Below are 21,245 nucleotides of genomic sequence, written 5' to 3'. Positions count from 1 at the left end.
GGTTTACGTTTAATATTTTCTTTGACTTATAAACATCTTTCACTGTCCCATTTGTTCAAACAAATGCTTCCTTTTTAAGTGTTTTAGGCCAGTGTTATTTTAGTATTATTTAAATAGTGTTTAATATTTTGAATTGACTTTTATTTTTGTTTTCCGTTTTCATTTTGAAGTTTTACTAATTTTATGTGCTTCTGTTTTCTTTATTTAGTGTGTGTATATATATATCAGCTTTATTTTAATTAACGAACGTGAGTTTTAACAATTTTAGGACCTTACAGTTGTTCAGCAGAATCCTTTATTCTGTAATATCTCACTTCCGGTCAAGAACTGTCAAAGTTGTCGCCGCTGTCTTCACACCGCTATGTGAAGGTAAATAGATCACCGTGATTCACATCAGCAGCAACACAGCGCTCACAAACACAGCCATGATGCGATGTCAGAGGAGACGCACCTCCGTCTCGGGGGCTTTTATGCTCCCCTGTCTATTCTGCCTACTGTGTTTTGCTGTCATTAGTCTGGCTGAGAACACGGAGACGGTGAATGTGGTAACGGAGAGGAAAGCGGAGGAGAGCCACAGGCAGGACAGCGCCAACCTGCTCATATTCATCATGTTACTCACACTAACTATCCTCACGATATGGCTCTTCAAACACCGCCGCTTCAGGTTCCTACATGAGACGGGGTTGGCTATGATTTATGGTGAGGTTTATTTATTTTATATAATCATATTCAAGTTCACATTGAGGAACCTTGTGTAGGAGGGCACCAGAAATATTAGTATTAATTGGTCACATACTGTAGCCACTAATATGGGACAAATGTAAAAAAATAAAATAATAATAATACTTAAATAATATATTAATAAATACTTAAATTTAAATAAATGTAATAAATCTAAAATATTGGTCTTAATTTATATATTTTAATGCATTATACATATGTCAATATTTAATTCAATTGTGTAATAAATTATTTAAAAAATTAAAAACTGATCAATTCTAAATATGAATTAATTGATATATTTTAATAAATTTAATACATATAATTCTGTTTCAGTGGAATTTTTGTGTAATGTATCTAAATTCAAATCTTTAATATAAGTCTTAATGAATTGATGTGTTTTACTACGTTTACCAAAGCCTATTTCAATCAAATTAATAAGTAATATAAAGACTTAAAATCTAAATTAATTTAATATTTAATTGATATATTTTAATACATTTAAATAATTTTTCTGACGTGTTGTTGTTTTTCATTGGCAGTGGAGGATAACTCCACTGTTTTACTGTAGTAGCAATCACAGGTACTCTGGCAGAAACAATGATTACCATGGTAGATATTTGCACTGGTAGCTTTATAACTGCTTTTGCTATTCTGTATTTATCTTTCATTTATTCTGTATCTCTGTATGTGATTTGTTTAACATGCTGTGTATTAAAACAATATTTGAAATATATGTTTTCTGTCCTCAGGTTTGTTTGTGGGTATAATTCTGCGCTTTGGTGTCCATTTGCCACAAGACTTAAACAACGTCACCTTGACTTGTGCCGTAAACAGCAGTCCCACCACCATACTGGTGAACGTGAGCGGCCGATTCTACGAGTACAGCCTGAAAGGAGAGGTCCTGGACAGCAAGGGCAATGATGTGCCAAATGCAGAGATGCTCAGGAAGGTACTGATGATATATCCTCTAAAATAACAAAAAATGTATTACTTGTGGTTTCCTCGTACTGGATGTGCATGTATCTTTTGGGGTACAATGTTTTGTTCTCAAACTTATAAATTTGCTTCTAGGTTACTTTTGATCCTGAGGTTTTCTTCAACATTTTGCTTCCACCCATCATCTTTCATGCAGGATACAGTCTCAAACGAGTAAGAATATGATTACAAACATTTCTGTTTTATTAGAAATTCTGTCTCTTATCATTTGCCAATGTGTCTGAGCTGTACTGTGTCATTTTAATAATAATTTCTTTATTTTTTTTAACTTTCAGAGGCATTTTTTCAGAAATTTGGGGTCTATCCTCTCCTATGCCTTTGTGGGCACATTGACATCATGCTTTGTTACAGGGTAAGTGATGAATTTTCTAAAAGAAGCTTTGTCATAAAAGTATATGTAAAAGTAACATTATATATGATATAATTCATATATAATATCCTCTGTGCAGGTTGGTGATGTACGGCTGCGTGGTGTTTATGGAAGTCATCGGTCAGCTTCGAGGGGATTTCTTTTTCACTGACTGCCTTTTCTTCGGTGCTATTGTATCTGCCACTGATCCAGGTATACAGTAGATGTTTCTCTAAATTTAGATTATCTTATTTAATATGTTCAACTATTATAAAATTAATAATAATTGATTCATAACCAAGATATGAGTCTTTACAAGTTTTAATTGCTTACAGTGACTGTTCTGGCCATTTTTAATGAGCTGAAAGTTGACGTGGATCTCTATGCGCTGATGTTTGGTGAGAGTGTCCTCAATGATGCCGTGGCCATTGTGCTGTCATCGTAAGTGTACACCCTTATGTGCAAAAATACACACATACACACACATTTTAGGTCCTCGGGTCTATAGATTTGTGTGTTCACATAATCTCATCCTATGATTTTTTTTTTAACAGATCATGAATAAACAGGATGCTTAAGAAACATTTTTGTTTTATTATCAATGTTGAAAACAGTTGTGTTAGTTGTGCTGCTTAAAGGGATAGTTCACCCACAAATTCAAATTATGTCCTTAATTGCTCACCCTCATGTCGCTCATAAGACCCGTAAGACCTTCGTTCATCTTCAGAACACAAGTTAAGATATTTTTTATGAAATACGAGAGCTTCCTGACCCTCCATAGACAGCAACACAACTGCTATGTTCCCAGGTCCAGAAACGTAGCAAGGATACAGGTAAAATAGTCCATGTGACATCAGTGTTTCAACTGTAATTTTACAAAGCTAGAAGAATACTTTTTGTGCGCAAAGAAAACAAAAATAACTACTTTATTCAACAATTCTCCTCCTCATCCCATCTGCCGCAGTGTGCCACAATTGTGGAGAGTATCATGCCACATGTGTGTGCTTTACTCTGCATGTAAACAGTGCATGTGTCTTGATGGAGGGTCAGAGAACTCTCGGGTTTCATTAAACATATCTTAATCTGTGTTCGGAAGATGAACAAAGGTCTTACAGGTTTGCAACGGCATGAGGGTGAGTCATTAATGACAGAATTTTCATTTTTGGGTGAACTATCCCTTTAATAATCATAACCCTAACCCTTTCTCACCTACTGACAGATCAATAGTGGCATACCAGCCTGAGGGAGACAACACATTTGACGGCAGTGCCCTGCTCAAGTCACTGGGTGTCTTTCTGGGAGTTTTCAGTGGGTCTTTTGCATTGGGGGCTGCAACTGGAGTCATGACAGCTCTGGTATCTTTATATATTTAATTGTTTTAATTCACATAAACTAGTCAAAATAAAAAAAAACACAGTTAAAATCTAATGTAGTTAATCTATTAATATGTGCTGTGATTTAGGTCACGAAGTTCACTAAGCTGAGAGATTTCCCCTTGCTGGAAACGGCCCTTTTCTTCCTCATGTCTTGGAGTACGTTCCTATTGGCTGAGGCCTGCGGCTTCATAGGTAACTATGGCAACACTATGATCTCTGATCTCTGAAATCTCTGTTTAGTCACATGCTCCATATAACATCATAAAAAATGAATACTGTTGGTTTCTGCAGGTAATGTCTCTAAATTGTTTTAGAACAGGACTACTTGATTCTGATTGGTCAGTCATGGCCTCAGTGGTCAAATATTTATCTGTATCTGTACATTACTGTACAGCATCATCTGTGAACTTTTTTTTTTTTTTTATGAATGTTTTTTAAAAAGTCTGTTATGTTCACCAAGGCTGAATTTGTTAAATAAATTTTTTTTATAAAACAGTAATATTGTGAAATATTATTGCAATTTAAAAGAACTGATGTATCACAGTTTCCACAAAAATATTAAGCAGCAAAACCTGTTTTCAACATAAAATAATATGAAATGTTTCTTAAAGGGATAGTTCACCCAAAAATGAAAATTCTGTCATCATTTGCTCACCCTCAAGTAGTTCCAAACCTGTATGAATGTCTTTGTTCTGCTGAACACAAAGGACAATATTTTGAAGAAAGTTTGTAACCAGGCTGTTTTGGGGGCAACATTGACTTCCATAGTAGGAGAAAAAAAATACTATGGAAGTCAATGGTGCCCCAGAACTGCTCTGTTTCCCACATTCTTCAGAATATCTTCCTTTGTGTTCAGCGGAACAAAGACATTCATACAGGTTTGGAACTACTTGAGGGTGAATAAATGACAGAATTTTCATTTTTGGGTGAACTATCCCTTTAAGCAGCAAAAATCTGCATATTAGAATGACTTTTGAAGGATCATGTGACGCTATATTTCACATTATTGTTGTTTTACTTTATTTTTAATTAATAAACAAATACTTGGTGAGTATAAGAGACCATTCTAAAGCATTTTTTTCAATATTACAGTTATTCCAGACTTGGTGTATATTTTTAATCAATCTTGTAATTAACTAAATTAGAAATAAAAACTAAAACTAATAAATACATAAAAACAAAACTAATATATAAAAGTACAAGTGATTTCAAAATATTAATAAATATTAAAATAGTATGTAAATAACACAAAAAAACGTTTTTAATCTTCTTCGTGTTTAGGTGTAGTTGCAGTGCTCTTCTGTGGCATTACTCAGGCTCACTATACATACAACAACCTTTCTGCTGAATCAAAGACTAGAACCAAACAGGTAACATACAAACTGTTTATATTTTAATGAGGTGTCTCCTAGTTAAGAATTCTGTTTTTTGTGTTGAAGATTTGTATACTGATAGTATTGTCCACCGTTTCCTCCAACAGTTGTTTGAGGTGTTGAATTTCCTGGCTGAAAACTTCATCTTCTCTTATATGGGCTTGACACTTTTCTCCTTCCAGCACCATGTGTTCAATCCCTTCTTCATCATAGGTGCATTTGTATCCTTTTGTAGCAGTATGTTTATGCTTTACTCGTGAATTGTATACAGATAAACATTGTCCTTAACTGTGGCTTTCATTTTTAGCTGGCTATATTTCTTGGCAGGGCGGCTAACATCTACCCCTTGTCTTTCCTGTTAAACTTGGGCCGCAAGAATAAAATCGTCTCCAATTTCCAGCACGTCATGATGTTTTCAGGTAATACCTGCAGAGATCAGAGACAATTGAAGTGCGTAATGTCCTTTTTTTCCTCTTGTTTATGATGTCACACTGACCTCACAGGGCTCCGAGGGGCAATGACCTTTGCCCTCTCAATTAGGGACACTGCGACATACGCCAGGCAGATGATGTTTTCCACCACCCTACTGATCGTTTTCTTCACTGTGTGGGTCTGTGGGGGCGGGACGACCCCCATGCTGTCACTTATGCAGATTCAGTGAGTCTCAGTTACATTCTGAAAGCAAAAGACGGCTTTCTTGCATAGTTTTTTTGTCTAACTCACATTACCTTTCCACAGAGTGGGAGTGGACACAGATCAAGATAATTCGGTAAGCTCTACTCATGTCTGCTCAAAATGCAACAGCTGATATAAGAAAAATCATTGTTTAACGTTCAAATATTGACTGTACAAACCTGACACTTAAAGGTGAGGTAAGTGATTTCTGGAAGCCAGTGTTGATGTTTGAAATCACCAAAACAAACACGCCCCTACCCCAAAATGGTCTCTTTTGTTTTTTTATCCGCCATCTCTGTCTTTCTGTCGCTCGGTTCGGCTGTTCACTTAACGCTCTCTCCTCCACATCATGAGTAGACACGCCCCTTACTGCTGATTGGCTACAAGTTTGTTTTGGTAATCAGCCCCGACTGAGTTTTCTAAAGCGTTTTTGAAAAATGACATACCCCTCCTTCAAGGGTAGTGTAACAGACTACGTTTCCTCTCTTGTCTCATGTTTTTCTCTGCTCATATAGGTCACAGCACCAGATGGCATGACACAAAGAAGTACCAAGCATGAGAGTGCCTGGCCGTTCAGACTGTGGTACACTTTTGACCACAAGTATCCTTCAGTTGTTCTGCTTAGTTGTATCAACATTTAAATTGTCCCTAAAAACATGATTTATTTATAAATAAGAAGTTTTTGACTTTACACACTACATATTAGATTAGACAGTCTTAGGCAAACATAATACATTCTGCATCTCCAACAGTATGTCTTCAGTGCGGCATATTAAACAGTAGAGGGCACTCATGATCTTAAGTAATATTTTTATCAAACTTTAATTTTTTTTTTTTTCATCTGGAATTCACTAAGGGGAAGTGTTTTGTCAGCCAAGTATGAGATTTGAAGGTAATGTTTCAATAATTTACCAACACATTTCTCTGATGCCAGTGAATGGTCACATGACACAAGTTTTTTTTTAAATCTTTGAAAGTTTTTTTTTTTTAGGCTGTTTTAGTTTAATAAATTCAATTATTCATTTTAATTTTACAATTTTAATCACTAGCTTTTCATAAAAATCATAAACCCCCTGCAATTCCTTCATGAACCCCCAGGGGGAAACCCTGCACTGAACAATATGACAACCCTTGCAAATGATTATTGTAATTCTGATAATTATTATAATTAGTCATTGCACAAAGTGCAGGTACAAAGCCAATAAAATACAGTGAGCATCCAACTAGAAGTATAAATAGGCGTATTGTATATAAATTATGAAAAAGTGAGACATAAATGTCATTGCATGAAATTGTCAAAATGGTAAATTGCAAATCCAAAATAAAATAAATGTTGAATATATGTGATTATATGTATGCATAGCATGTGACAGTAAAGACATTAATAATGTTGCAAAAACTTGGTTTGTAATAAATGCTGTTTTTATAACTTCAAAAAAAGGAATGCATTAAATCGATCAAAAGTGATACTTAAGACATTGATGTTACAAATATTATTCCTGAGTAAAATGTATGATAAATTCCACAAAAACTTTAAGCAGCACAACTGTTTTCAGTATCCATAATAATAATAAGAAATGTTTCTTGAGCAGCATATCAGCATCTTAGAATGATCTCTGAAGGAACATGCAACACTGAAGACTGGAGTAATGATACTGAAAATTCAGCTTCGCCATCACAGGAATAAATTACATTCTAAAATATATTAAAATAGAAAACACTAATTTTAAATTGTAATAATATTTCACAATATCGCTGTTTTTACTGCATTTTTGACCAAATAAATATGGTGAGCATAGGAGGCTTGTTTTAGTGTAATTAATAATGAATAGGAGTAGTATACTTGTCAATGTCATTTTAAATACCATTTTATCCTTAACAAAGTGGTGCAGTTATTTAAAACCCTTCCTCACTCACAGCGGACCTCCACTCACTTCCACTCTGCCGGCCTGCTGTGGTCCAATAGCACGCTGTCTCACCAGCTCACAAGCCTACGAGGTAAACCCATGAACACATTCAGCTGCTGTTGGCTCATACTACACTGTAAAAATGTGTAAAATCACATGAGCACATAAGTGTAATCTGAATTATGCAAATCATGGATTTTCTTTCCCCTCCTGCCAGAATGCTGGTCAGTTAAATGATGAAGACACAGAGCTGATTCTGAATGACGGCGGTGGTTTGATGTACAGTGACATGACGGTCAGCACAGATGCCCATGGCATGCTCACCACGTCCACCAGCCAGACGGGCCTTTACTCACTAGCAGGAACTTCAGACGATCCTCTGGACAGGGAGCTTGCGTTCGGAGGCACCCGTCTGGTTCTTCCCACAAATGAGCCTCCAGACCCCCTGATGTCATTCCCTCCACCTCCGCCATCCCCGCCACTGTCGGACCCTCTGCGCCACCGAGTCTGAGCCTGCCAGACAGCTGCTAACCGCTTGGCCTCTATGTGACGCTTTCTTTCACAGATATTAAGTTAAATGATTATTTATGCTTTTATTGATTTATTATATTGTGCCATATACATGTATTTATTTGTCTAGAGACCGGTGTGCTGTGGTTGTGGTTGCTAATCCTTTTGATCCCCCCTGAAATAAATCAAAATAAATTTGTGTAGCTCAGACTGAACATCTGCATCTATTGTGAATGCATTGATGTGTCCGGATTGATCATTTCAAAGTCTTATATAACTTGTGGCTCTCCTTGTGGATACATTTTTTACAAATAAGTGCCTATGTCCGGTAACCTGGTGTTTGTACTGTGCTATCTGACTCATCGTTACCTTATTAACATTTACTTATGAAAAAAGAGATTTAATAATGCATAGGAAAAGTGACTTATTTGAAAGTGTTCTGTTATTTTTCCACACACACTGATCCTCTAATAAATTAGATTTGATGTACTTTTTAAGCCTGTGTTGAAAATTATTTGGGTGCAGTAATTTTCTTCATTGATTAAATTATTTAAAATATATATTGCTCCATCGGGTCAATATTGCCAGGTGCAACTTTCCTTGAAGACTATGACCCAACTAATGCATTCCATCTCCAAAGGAGATTTAAAATCTTATAAACATTGACTTTAAATCCCTTAGTTTAAAGGAAAGTGCTCTTGTTTAAGGGAATGAAACAACTGGATCTTTTTTATTATTTATTTTGCAAGGAATAAATAAAACGAATCCTAAAACTTCTTAATATTCATGAGTTAGTTCTTCGTAATTGGATGGTAGCTGCACAGCGTCATGAATGCGTAATTAATATTTATAAGCTAGCCTTAGCCATTGGAAGTCTACTAAATAACGTTAGCATGACCTAATTTATATTTATGAGCTGCATTTATGAGACAACCCACCAACGCAAAACCGCACCAAGTGCAAAACACCTTCAAACTTTGCTGTGGCGGCAGAGGATAGGACACTTAGAGCACCGTATCCCCCAGAAAAGGTATGTTAAACTTTCTCAACGGTAAAAAGCTCAGACGAGTCAGCGAAATTTACGGGTTTTTTATTAGGATATTAGAGAGGCTAATCAAAATTGAGCAACATCCAGAATCACAGGAATTGGTTCTCTGCTGACATGCAGAGACCTGTGCCTAGAAAACATCAAATAACAGAGACATAAAAAGAGGCTAAATAATGTTTTTATATGTAATGTAAGTAAATAAACAGCAATAAAATAAAAATATTTTCTCATTTCAGAAAATATTCGAATATGTTTGATGTTGTATGATCAACAGGAATTTATTTCACCTGCCATTAGTACAACAAACATCCTGAAAAAAACTGGCTTTAGCTGTTTAATATTTAATCTGGCCAATAAAATGTCTACCTTCTTCATGGTCAGTATACTATTTTATATTAACCTCATTGATATCATATCAGTGTGTGAGTCTGAATATGAAGTGCACTGATGTAAGTACAGTAAGTTTACTGGGGCGTTGGCTGCAGCGATTTTCTGCATGTTCTTTCAGCCTCTGAAATCTGTTTCTTATTAAAGATTTTCACTCCAAAGATCTAGCCACATGTCTAAGGACTGATGGGGTGAGAGACTCTGCTGGACAGTTTATGTCTAAATTATGTGCAGATTGGAATTCATGCCATGAGAGTGATATAAAATATCTGATATCTGTCTTTGATGTCTATAGTTCCCTGTCATTATCCTGTGCACATTCCGAGGAAGTAAAATACACAAAAAATGATTAGGCTATCATTCCATGTCTGGCATAGGCCTACATTATTTATTTTCTATTCCTTTTCCCATTTGGACACTTCTTGCCGGCTGAAGGCGACAGACACTGAATCCAGAGTGATTATTTCTAAGGTGACTAATATACAAATGTGTTTTCGCACATAGTCCATATACAAAAAAAAAAAAAAAAATGAAATGTGGTGTTGATATAATGCACATTTAAAATGAGGAAGCAAACTCCATGTGCGTACCACAAGCCATGTATTGTATTGTATCAATGGTGCATGGACGGTCTCATGTGTTTGAGTCACTGCCTTAGAACTGATTATGAATCAGGAGCTAGATGCAACAAGCCTCCTAAAAAGGAAAAGTTCACCCAAAAATAAAAATTTGCTTAAAATATAGTCACCTTCAGACCATCCCACATGTTACTTCCTCAGAACAGATTTGAAGATATTTAGCAATACATATCTTGCTCACCAATGGATCCTTTGCAGTGAATGGGTGCCGCCAGAATGCTGATATTCGCCAATAAAATCATTTTAATAATCGCTAATAAATACTTTTATCGCCAGCTGATAAAAACATCACAATATTCCACAAGTAACCCACACGGCTCCGGTCTATTGATTAAAATGTTAATGCATCTTGTGAAGTGAAAAGTTGCATGTTTTTAATTTCAAACGGTCTCATCTGAAGTCATCAAAAGTCATCTCATCTGCATCAGGAGAGAAACATGTACAGCTCAATGACCATTTTTAAGCAAAAACAGTCCAAACCAGTTCTAAACAAATGTGTATTTTGATGTGAGTGTGATTTTTTACTGGAGGAGTATTATTATGGATTATGAACTCGTATTTTGTCCATAAGTGTCATAAGTTAAAAGTTAAAAGGCCTTAAAGATGGATTTGTTTCTTTTTGCTTCACAAGAGGTTAATTGATAGACTGGGGTCGTGTGGATTACTTGCTGATTATTGTGATGTTTTTATCAGCTGTTTGAACTCTCATTCTGACGGCACCCAATCACTGCAGAGGATACATTGGTGAGCAAGTGATGTACTGTAATGCTAAGTTTCTTCAAATCTGTTCTGATGAAGAAACAAATTCAACTACAACTTGGATGGCCTAAGGGTGAATACATTTTCATTTTTGGGAGAACTATTTCTTCAAATATTTGCAATTATAATGTTTTTATCATAGGGTGTACAAAATGATCCTCAAAAACATTTGACATGGACCATCAACAGATCTCTCTTTTGCTTATTCACATCTGATCCATGCAGATCCAGTTTTGCTTTTGTGAAAGGATGTTGTGTTCTCCTGGTACCAAGAGCACAGTGGGGACCTGTAAAGCATTTGTTCTTTCCTTAATGTCAGATTAAATGTGATTCATTTCCTCTCCATTTTTGCTTCTTGGGGCCTTTTAAAAGCATATGTGGAAACATTTAGGTAAGAACTCGAAGGATTCATACTGTTTTTTTGTACCCTACTGCTCTGTGTATTTGAATATGCATACAACAGCAGATGGATATCAGCTACAACAAATATTACTGGCAAATAGTTTGCTTTGGGTGTTAACCTTGATATCTACATCATAGGACCGATTTTTAAAAAGTTTATTAGAAATGAAATGAATAGGCGACTCAGAGTAATTGCCCTCTTAAATTAGCAGGAAACAGCGGTGAGAAGTAGCCTAGTAAATTGGCGTCTCGCATAGAGTTGAATGAATTAAGGAATTGTATAAACTTATTAGGTTGTGGGTTCATTTGGAGGAAATGCGTGAAAATCTTTGTTTTTAGTACACTTCATCATATTCATCATACTCACTCATCACTTCATCACCACAATTAAAAAGAATCAAATAATATATATAAAGAATCAAATATATATATGTACACTCAAAAAAAAATGCTGGGTTAAATACAACCCAGTGCTGGGTAAAATGTGGACAAACCCAGCGGTTGGGTTAGCCTACTACCCAGAAGGTTAGAAATGTAAAATAGGCTACATGTTATGTTTATTGCAAAATACACATAGGCCTAACTATAGGCTACAAATATTTAAGTAGTTTGTTAGGGTGGGTTCATGAGAGTGGGTTGATGCTAAAGAGCTCTTTTGGTGTGATTAACTTGTTCAGATTCTCTGATTGATGTAGTTTTCACCAGGAATATTCCACAGTTAAACTTTAATATTTTAAAAAGTATGTTGAAATCATGGACACTGGCGGCTTCAACAAAAGCATATACCATCAATAAACAAACCCATCACAGTAAGCCTGTCTTTTAACGGATTACGAGTTAACATTAAAAATCAATCGCCCAATGGAGAAAATTCTGGAACCAAAAATATTTGACCGCATAATGCCGTGACCAAATGAAGTATTCCAGAACGCCATGTAATAAGTAACCTATTTTTAGTGCCAGGTCCTTTTAAGAGAAACATTCTAAACAATTATAAACAGGATAATTATATGGTGGTTAAAATGTGGCCCCATATTAACCCCACTTGCCTAGAGAGGGACGGTAGCCTTGTTTGAGTTTCCTCTTTGTGAAAGTGTATTTAGGAGTGCAGATCAAGACTACTAGGGTTACGCCTCTGGCCAGCCGTCTCGTCTGTTCTTCTTACCGCTGCTTCACAGGCTTCCTGTTTCCAAGCTTTTGCCACATTCTTCAGCATGTAGATCATGCCAACACAACACTCTGCCAAGACCCCCTCAATTTCCCCAGCTGTGTAACAGGGTTGATTCCATTACCATACCAATTTCAGATGACCCATGTTGGCTAAGCAGGACCATTTGTGTATTAAAATTAAAAAAGGATCCAACATATGTTTCTCTGTTTGGGTCAGAACATATGCACAATTGCGCTCATGTGTGTGGTTTTCTAATCCTGTAATTACTGTAAAAGTGATGTTTTGAGCTAACCAGCAGGTGATGTCATAGCCCAACTTCTAATTTGATCGTCTTCATCATATCCACCGCACCCTTTTATGAGCCTGCGAAGAAAAATAACTTGTTAAATGCACGCAAAAGCAGCATAAAGGAGGAAAAAACATGCTCAGTATCACCATATTATTTTTCTCTTCAGCTGAAGTCTCAGGCTCTCAAGTTGCCTCATATCGCATCAACCAATGGGTCGCAAGCAGCGTGACTGTTCCAGTTCTTCCCCTCGTTTGCTTTGGCTGCTACGCTCGCCCGACTGTGTTCCAGATGCTGGTGCATGAGGTCATCCTCAAACCAGATTCCAGTCTCAACAGTCTTCCATCTCCCTGGAGATCACATTAAATATTTGACTAAAACAGGGGTCTGTCAGTTTGCCATTACATCAGCATCTATAAAAATGCCCCCATTCACGCTTATCTGTGACCGATTGAGCGTGTTCCCTTATTTGCTCTTTATTTGTTTTAATGAAACTGTTTGCTGTTAATTATAACCATATGAATGGAGCTGTACTCTAGTGGTTAGGACGTGTGCATGTGTGGGTGAGATCTGAGAATGATGAATCTGAGGCGATTTATGAAAATCTTCTAAAGAAATAACATATTAAGAAAAAATAATAATAATGAAATAAATATGTACAATAATAACATAAATGCCCCACTTTTATTCTATTAGAAAAGATCTTAATAGAAATAGTAAAACTAATAAATACTGTCTCACTTTTATTATTTTTAGGAAGAGAAATCTGAAAAAGATAAAGATAAGAATATGATTTCTATAATACAATGTTTCTTAAGCTAGAAAATAAGAAAATAGCCTAGTGGTTAAGAAAAATGTTATCCTTAAAAATGTTTTATGAATCCAGGCCCTGTCCTCTCTTGACTCTCCCATAAAAAACACACATAAATCTCATTTGAAAAAGTATGAGCCCATGATCTTTGAGCTTTGGTGAGCATGACTGTTAGAACCACGCTAAAATGTGATCTCTAAATGTCTATCTGGTCTATCATTAAAGTTAACCGACCAGGAAACACAGAACTGAAAAAAAAACCTATCACAAACAGTACATTTCAGAAGTCTTTCGGGAAAACAAGAGTGCTTATGCCAAGTCCTGTAACAGTATCTAGCATATTTAAACCTCATTACTGTTCAAATACTTCTTCTGTGTCCATTAAAAAAAAAAAACTTGTGCTTGTCTAAAACAGGCATGGATGAGAGGTTTAGTTTTAGATGTGTTAATAGGACCACTGGGTTGGTACAGTGGATGCAAAGCATTCACTACACAGAAAAATAGGTCTGTGTTTCTGGTTTTGGCAGTGATGTTTGACAATTTGAGCCGAACTTATTTATGGACTGTACAGGCCAACTTGCTCAGTTTCATTTGAAACGTTGGGATCTACCAGCTTCCTTCCAATAAAGGATTAGTTTAGGGTTCACATTTGCAAAGGAGACAGAAAGTAAACACATTATTTTTCCTCAGCCTTTGGGACTTAGAACAGTGAAATATACAGCCATTATTTAGGCTAGTTGACAGACAACCCACCTGGAAAGTGTTCTGTTGCATGCTAAATAATTAACCAGATATGTAAGCTCAATGCAAAGTGTTTGAAGAAGTGAATGAGAGGTTCCCTCTTCAAACATGGTCAAAGAACTGTTAACACATTCCTCATCTCACCACATGCATACCAGACATACTTCTGCACAAATACAGAAAAAAATCAACACGATCAAATGTGTGCCCGCATGCTAGAAAATACGCACATATTCGCATGAAGCATTTGCACAAAAGTTCATATTTTATTCCCAGGAAGTGTTTGGTAACCTGCCCTCATTTTTAATGACTACATGGGAAAATTCCCAATGACTAGTTTTGGCGAGTGAAACAATATGTAATTCAAACCAGACACTCGCAGCAATGTGATCCGGTAAGTAGCCTATGTTTATAATCGAATAGCTAGGCCTATCTCATGACAAATTCAATTCTTATATTTCCTCCAGTGTTTCACGACATCATTTGATTTAGGTATGACTGCGTTTAATGAATGTGTGGTTTTATTATTACCGATTAGATTTATCATAGCCTACTGAAAGAAAGTCTTTCATCCTGTCTGCCAGTCTGCTAACCCGCTTTGCAGCTGAACTTAACCCCTTATCAGATGAAGATAAGACCGGGGGACAATAAAAAAAACATGTGCTGTTTGCTGTTGCCTATGGTTACACAACAACTTAGAGCAATTTTGTACCTCCGCCTAAGGGAAAACGGAACAAACACTCTCTTATCAATAAATGTCCCCCCTCACTGTTTCCTGAGGAAACTCTGAACACTGAGTTACATGAGGGGGTGTGAGACGTGTTACAACAACGGTTCGGGGAAAAAAAATCTATTTCTTTTTCTGCATTTATACATCATGATGTATTTTTATGACCTGCTTTTATGAGCACGATGAGGTAATCGCTGTAATTATTTCTCACAGCTTTTCACGGGATTTATTGGGTGACTATGGCGGCCCGTTCCAACTGTTTTTACTGTCGCGAGGACCTCAGTGGAAAGAAGTTTGTGAGGAAAGACGAGAAACAAGTCTGCGTGCGATGCTTTGACAAGTTCTGCGCCAACACCTGCGTGGAGTGTCGACGCACAATCAGCACCGACTCCAAGGTAACACGTGATATCAGGAGCTGTTTTTTTCTTTCCTCCATGGGTGGTTTTGTCATTAAAATACAACTAAACTCACAGTGAAATATTGGTCTGTTGAAATATCTGTCTGCTTTGTTGTAGCTCTGGCCCATATCTTTCCATATCAGATAAGAGCACACAACATAATAATAGTGTAGTGATAAAGTTTTTACACCTTTAGTAATCTATTACACTAACCTTTACACTATCAGTCATCTACTCTCTCTAAACATTAGGCTTTGAAGTCAAAATAGCACTAGAAGTATAAATTAAGTGTATTTCTGCAAGCTTTTTATAATATTTTTCATAAATCAATTAAAAATAAATATATACACTACTGTTCAAAATAGTGTATTTTATAGTAATATGCACAGTAATATGCCGATTTGATGCTCAAGAAACATTTCTTATTATGATCAGTGTTGCAACAGTTGTGCTGCTGCTGAATATTTTTGGAAACTGATTTTTTTCTCAAGATTCTTTGATCAATAGACAGAAAACGTACTTGGTTACTATCGTAACCTCGGTTCTCTGAGATATTGGAATGAGTACTGCGTCGTAAGACGCTTGTATGGGGAAAAACTAATTTTTTCCTCTTCACTGAAGCCTTTTCAATCACGCAGTGAACTGCACATCCATTGGTTCGTGCAGTGCTATAAAATCGAACCAATGGCTCGGCGGCGGTGATGAGCGAGCCTATGGCTATGCAGCCTGCCAAAATGGGCGGGGCCTCTGGCTACATAAGCTTCTGGCTTCGCTGCCGCTTCTCATTTCTTCGAAAGAAGCAATTGAGGCGTGCAGCTCATAGCACGGCCAGGAACGCAGTACTCATTCCCATATCTCAGGGAACCGAGGTTATGATAGTAACCGAGTATGTTCCCTGTCGATATTCCACTCGTACTGCATCGTAAGACGCTTGTATGGGAACGACTCAAACCATAACTCACATGGGAGAAGACCCAAGGGAGTTAAAAATACACCAAGCACAGGCTGAGCCATCAGGGTCATCCGTGGCCTGGGTGTCGTCCCGTAAGTTGACACTTGGTGCCCATATAATATGGCCATCCAAGAGAGGGAGGGACTTGAGCAATGTTGGTCAAGTGAAACCCAAAGATTGCTTAACTAGCCGGAGGCGGCGAACTAAGCAGAAAGGACTCTGGCCTGCAAGGCGGGGACGTCCAGGTTGTAATACCTAACAAATGTGGATGGCGAGGACCAGCCGGCCGCCTCACAAATTTCCGAAATAGACACCCCGCTGGACCATGCCCAGGAAGAGGCCATGCCAATGGGGCACTGCAAGCCCAAGGAGGAGCATGCTAAGGTGATAGCTTCCACTAACCACCTGGAAATTATTTGTTTCGTAACAGGGCGACCTTTCGTGCGGTTACCGAAGCTGACAAAAGCGACCTCCTATATGAGGCGGAATGCTCGATGTATACCCTGAGGGCCCTGATGGGGCAGAGCAGGGACAATAACTGGTCATCCGTCGAGTGGGCCAGCGCAGAAAGTGCTATGACCTGGGCTCTGAACGGAGTGGAGATCACCTTAGGTACATAACCCAGCCTTGGTTTCAGGACGACCTTGGAGTCGTTAGGCCCGAATTACAGGCAAGCAGAGTTGACAGAAAGGGCCTGTAGGTCTCCTACTCACTTAACCGACGCCAGTGCGAACAGCAGGGCGGTTTTAAACCAGAGCGATCTCAGGCTCGCAGATTGCAATGGTTCAAATGGGGGGCCTCTCAAATGCCCTTAGCATGGTTGGTAAGTCCCAAGGTGGAACTGTACGAGGGCCTGGGGGGTTCATTCTCCTGGCGTCTCGTATAAACTGGACCACCGCACTATTTCTGCCCACCGATCGACCAGCAATAGGGGCATGAATAGCTGCTATGGCTGAAGCGTAAACCTTGATGGTGGATGGGGAACGCTGTTTATCCAGTATCTCCTGCAGAAACGAAAGAACCACTGATACCTCAGAGGTAACCGGATCTAAGTCGCGATCTTGACACCAAGCTGAGAAAATAGACCATTTCAGAGCATAGAGACATCCGTTAGACGGGGCTCTAGCTTCCGCCATAGTGTTTAAGACACGCTCTGGGAGGACAAAAGACTCCCGTTGAGCGGCCACACATGCAGGACCCATAACTCGAGCCGTGGATGCCACAGTGTGCCGTTCACTTGAGGAGGTCCCGTCTCAAGGGAATGGGCCACGGGGCTGCTTCAAGCAGCTGAAATAACTCAGACACCCACGGCTGGTTCCTCCAGAAGGGGGCTATTAGAAGAAGCCTGTGCCGTTGTTCCCTGACTCGTCTGAGTACCTGTGGCAGCAGAGCGATTGGAGGGACTGCATAGAGCGGAAGGCTGGGCCACTCGTGGGCCAGGGCATCCGTGCTTTCATGAAATAGATTGGGCAATGAGAGTTGTCTTCGGAGGCGAAGAGGTCTACTCGAGCTCTGCCAAAGACCTCTCAGATTTTTTTCTGAACCGTGAGCGGGTGAAGTGTCCATTCTTCTGAGGAGATGTTGTTCCTCTACAACATATCCGCTCCTTGGTTTATTTTGCCCGGCACATGCAAATGCAGGGCCAGGTCCGTTGTGCTCCTCAGGTCCCTGAGCGAAGCCGCATCGAGAACGGCCTCCTCGCTTATGAGGTTTTACAACCTGGACGTCCCCGCCTTGCAGGCCAGAGTCCTTTCTGCTTAGTTCGCCGCCTCCGGCTAGTTAAGCAATCTTAGGGTTTCACTTGACCAACATTGCTCAAGTCCCTCCCTCTCTTGGATGACCATATTATATGGCAACCAAGTGTCAACTTACGGGACAACACCCAGGCCACGGATGACCCTGATGGCTCAGCCTGTGCTTGGTGTATTTTTAACTCCCCTGGGTCTTCTCCCACGTGAGTTATGAGTTTGAGTCGTTCCCATGCAAGCGTCTTAAGACGCAGTACGAGTGGAATATCGACAGGGAACAACATTTATTTGAAAGACGTATTATGTAACATTTTGTATTTACTATCACTTTTGATTAATTTAATGCATCCTTGCTTTTTTTTTTTAATTGTGGGGCATATTTAAATTTAATAAATTACTTTCACAAATATTGTGAGTTAAATTGTATTATAATTTATATCACATCTCTCAGTCTTGGTTCTTGTCTATATAGGAGCTTCACCATAAGGGCCGGTACTGGCACTCGGATTGTTTCCGATGTGCCAAGTGCTATAAGAATCTAGCCAAGGAGTCTTTCACCTCCAAGGATGACAGGATCCTGTGTGGGACGTGTAGCTCACGTGAGGATGCCCCTCGCTGCCATGGCTGCTACAAGCCCATCCTGGCAGGTAGGGGGCAGATAGTCTCCACACCTTCTGCTATATATGTATTCTAGCACAAATTTGTATATAGATATAAAATAGATGTATATATCTTTAAAAGTTAAACATGTTATATTTCAAATATAGATAGGTCGATAGATATAGTACACCTTAATACATCGGTTTTTATATTATATTATTTATCTACTTTATTATATTATCTCTTCTAATTCATATGTTCAACAAGAACAAAGATTTCCACACAAATTAAATTAAAATAAATATAGGCGAGAATTTTAAAAGTGTGATTTCTAGACTTGAATTTTTTTTATAAAATCCTAAAAAGTAATAATAATAATAATAATAATAATATATAATTAATATAATTATAGTTTTTATAGAAACATTATTAATTCATATTCAAATGTAAACTCTGAAGATAATTCAGTTACTGAAACTTAATTATTTGAATGATTTATAGTTATTGGTTTTAATATTGGCTATTGTCACTCCTAGTTTCTGTAAACAAACTTGTTATTACAGCAGAAGTCCCAGCCTTCAAATATGTGACCCAGGACCACAAAACCAGTCAAAAGGATTTATACATCATCTGAAAGCTGAATAAATAAACTTTCCATTGATGTATGGTTTGTTAGGATCTGACAGTATTTTGGCAAATACAACTATTTGAAAATCTGGAATCTGAGGGTGCAAAAAAATCTAAATATTGAGAAAATCACCTTTAAAGTTATCCAAATGAAGCAATGCATATTACTAATCAAAAATTAAGTTTTGATGTATTTACAGTAGGATATTTACAAAATATCTTCATAGAACATGATCTTTACTTAATTTACTTAACTGGCTATTGCTACAGATATACCCAGACACTTAAGACTGGTTTTGTGGTCCAGGGTCACATATTGTCTTTTTGACAATGGGGGGCCTTGGAGTCTTATAGTGCTTAATTTGTACATAATTTTTTCCTTTGTAACGGACCATTTTCCATTTTCCTTTCCTGTGTTCCTTTCCAGGCACTGAGAATGTGGAATACAAAGGTAACTCATGGCATGACGAGTGTTTCACCTGCTATCAGTGTCAAAAGCCAATCGGCTCCAAAAGTTTCATCGCAAAGAACAACAACATCTACTGCAGCCTTTGCCATGAGAAGAAATTTGCCAAACAATGTGCTTGCTGTAAGAAGGTGAGAGATGTAGTACAAATGAATGGATTTTTGTTCATTATTATTTTTAAAGTTTTAAGTTACTATATATTTTGTGAAGACAAAACATGTTCTTTTTTAAAATGAAGACATTTTATGATAATAATGACCATCACAGGTTGCCTCAGTCTATTGTTTCCACATGTTTTGGCCCTCTTCCTCCAGCCCATTACCACAGGAGGTGTGAATTACCAGGACCAGCCGTGGCATTCTGAGTGCTTTGTGTGCTCCTCCTGCCGAAAGCCCTTGGCTGGCACCCGCTTCACCTCCCATGAGGAAAAAGCCTACTGTGTGGACTGCTACAAAAGCACTGTGGCCAAAAAATGCAGCGGCTGCCAGAATCCCATTACAGGTTTGAATCCACACACACATATGCACTGACATCCATTACTCTTTTTAAAAGTTCTGTATTTGACTTGAACTAAAGTGACAAATAAATCTACCTTGTCTCATCCCACAGGATTTGGCAAGGCTACGAACGTAGTGAACTATGAGGGTGGCTCTTGGCATGATTACTGCTTTAACTGTAAGAAGTGCTCCCTTAACCTGGCAGAAAAGCGATTCGTCGCTGTCAGTGGAGACATATACTGCTCTGACTGCTCCAAGAAACTGTAAGCACCTGATGACCGTCGAGACACAGAAGAGTGAGATTACTTTAGAAAAATATCAGCATTCATTTGAATTTATACAAAAGTCCCACATAAATATGTTGAAGTATTTACAAAGGCTTCTGTTATGTTGGTTCTGGCTTCTTCATTAAGGGAGTTTGATATTTCCTGTAAGGAATGTTACGTTTACCTAGAGGTTTTGATGGGAAAATGTATTCTCTCTCTTTCCAAAGTCTATTTGTCTCAGGATGAAAGATGGATAATGCAGAGAGATGTGTATTAAGAAGGTGAAGTCTGTCATTACTAGTAAATCTGTTTTAAATAATGTTTCAAAATGAATCTTTGGGTTGAGCATTTTTAAATCTTTAACAGCTTGTAATCATGGACGCTGAATTTTTCAGTAGTGTTTTAGGATCTTTTAGAATGCTTCCTTGGGATTTGAAATACTAATTGTGCAATCTGTCATTTTCATATAAAAATTAAAATGTGTATGTCGTTCTCCTTACTAACACATTCTGCTTAATGTAATTAACATGACAATTATGTTATTTTAGTTGCCTATGTATGATCTGAGAAAAAATAAAATTGGGAGTCTATCCTTTGCATTCTTTAAATGCAGTGTGTTTTTCATACAGCAGCGACATCTAGTTGCAAAACACAGAAACAGTAATGATGACCCATTCCAAATCAGTTTGCAGTTTTTAAAGTCTCCTAAAAGATGTTTTAAAACATAATGTAGAATAAAATGCAGTTCAGGTAATGCAGTTCATTTGCTCAAAACAACACCGATTTGACCAATTGCATTTCGTCTACAC

General features: G+C 37.8%; 2 protein-coding genes across 3 annotated transcripts; both read left to right on the top strand.

The window, feature by feature from the left end:
- Positions 1-337: 337 nt before the first annotated feature.
- Positions 338-8,404, top strand: LOC306865563 (sodium/hydrogen exchanger 6-like). The gene is made up of 16 exons (XM_079410252.1): positions 338-699; positions 1,473-1,672; positions 1,795-1,872; positions 1,995-2,071; positions 2,169-2,281; positions 2,404-2,509; positions 3,288-3,423; positions 3,531-3,636; positions 4,726-4,814; positions 4,925-5,038; positions 5,125-5,236; positions 5,321-5,474; positions 5,556-5,586; positions 6,008-6,093; positions 7,385-7,490; positions 7,617-8,404. Exons 1-16 carry the CDS (start codon positions 426-428, stop codon positions 7,908-7,910), a joined length of 2,076 nt encoding a protein of 691 aa, XP_079266378.1. The 5' UTR covers positions 338-425; the 3' UTR covers positions 7,911-8,404.
- A 457-nt stretch (positions 8,405-8,861) lies between these two features.
- Positions 8,862-21,041, top strand: LOC306865350 (four and a half LIM domains protein 1-like). Of its 2 annotated transcripts, none has more exons than XM_079409902.1 (6): positions 8,862-8,939; positions 15,096-15,277; positions 18,453-18,627; positions 19,635-19,804; positions 19,988-20,174; positions 20,283-21,041. In XM_079409902.1, exons 2-6 carry the CDS (start codon positions 15,122-15,124, stop codon positions 20,435-20,437), a joined length of 843 nt encoding a protein of 280 aa, XP_079266028.1. In that variant the 5' UTR covers positions 8,862-8,939; positions 15,096-15,121; the 3' UTR covers positions 20,438-21,041. The 2 variants fall into 2 exon arrangements, with proteins under 2 accessions (XP_079266028.1, XP_079266027.1); XM_079409901.1 differs by lacking the exon at positions 8,862-8,939 and adding an exon at positions 14,947-14,985.
- The last annotated feature ends 204 nt before the right edge of the window (positions 21,042-21,245 follow it).

This window comes from Barbus barbus, assembly GCF_936440315.1.
Source record: "Barbus barbus genome assembly, chromosome: 47".
Classification (NCBI taxonomy): domain Eukaryota; kingdom Metazoa; phylum Chordata; class Actinopteri; order Cypriniformes; family Cyprinidae; genus Barbus; species Barbus barbus.
This window is presented reverse-complemented; position numbering and strand designations above follow the sequence as displayed.

Bases quoted from the DNA above. Each gene is read 5' to 3' on its own strand.
- LOC306865563 (XM_079410252.1), top strand. From the start codon at position 426: ATGATGCGATGTCAGAGGAGACGCACCTCCGTCTCGGGGGCTTTTATG. The intron at 1,873-1,994 runs GTAAGAATATGA...TTTAACTTTCAG, and splicing joins CAGGATACAGTCTCAAACGA to AGGCATTTTTTCAGAAATTT. The intron at 5,587-6,007 runs GTAAGCTCTACT...CTGCTCATATAG, and splicing joins ACACAGATCAAGATAATTCG to GTCACAGCACCAGATGGCAT.
- LOC306865350 (XM_079409901.1), top strand. From the start codon at position 14,955: ATGAGGGGGTGTGAGACGTGTTACAACAACG. The intron at 14,986-15,095 runs GTTCGGGGAAAA...TATTTCTCACAG, and splicing joins TGAGACGTGTTACAACAACG to CTTTTCACGGGATTTATTGG. The intron at 19,805-19,987 runs GTGAGAGATGTA...CTCTTCCTCCAG, and splicing joins AATGTGCTTGCTGTAAGAAG to CCCATTACCACAGGAGGTGT.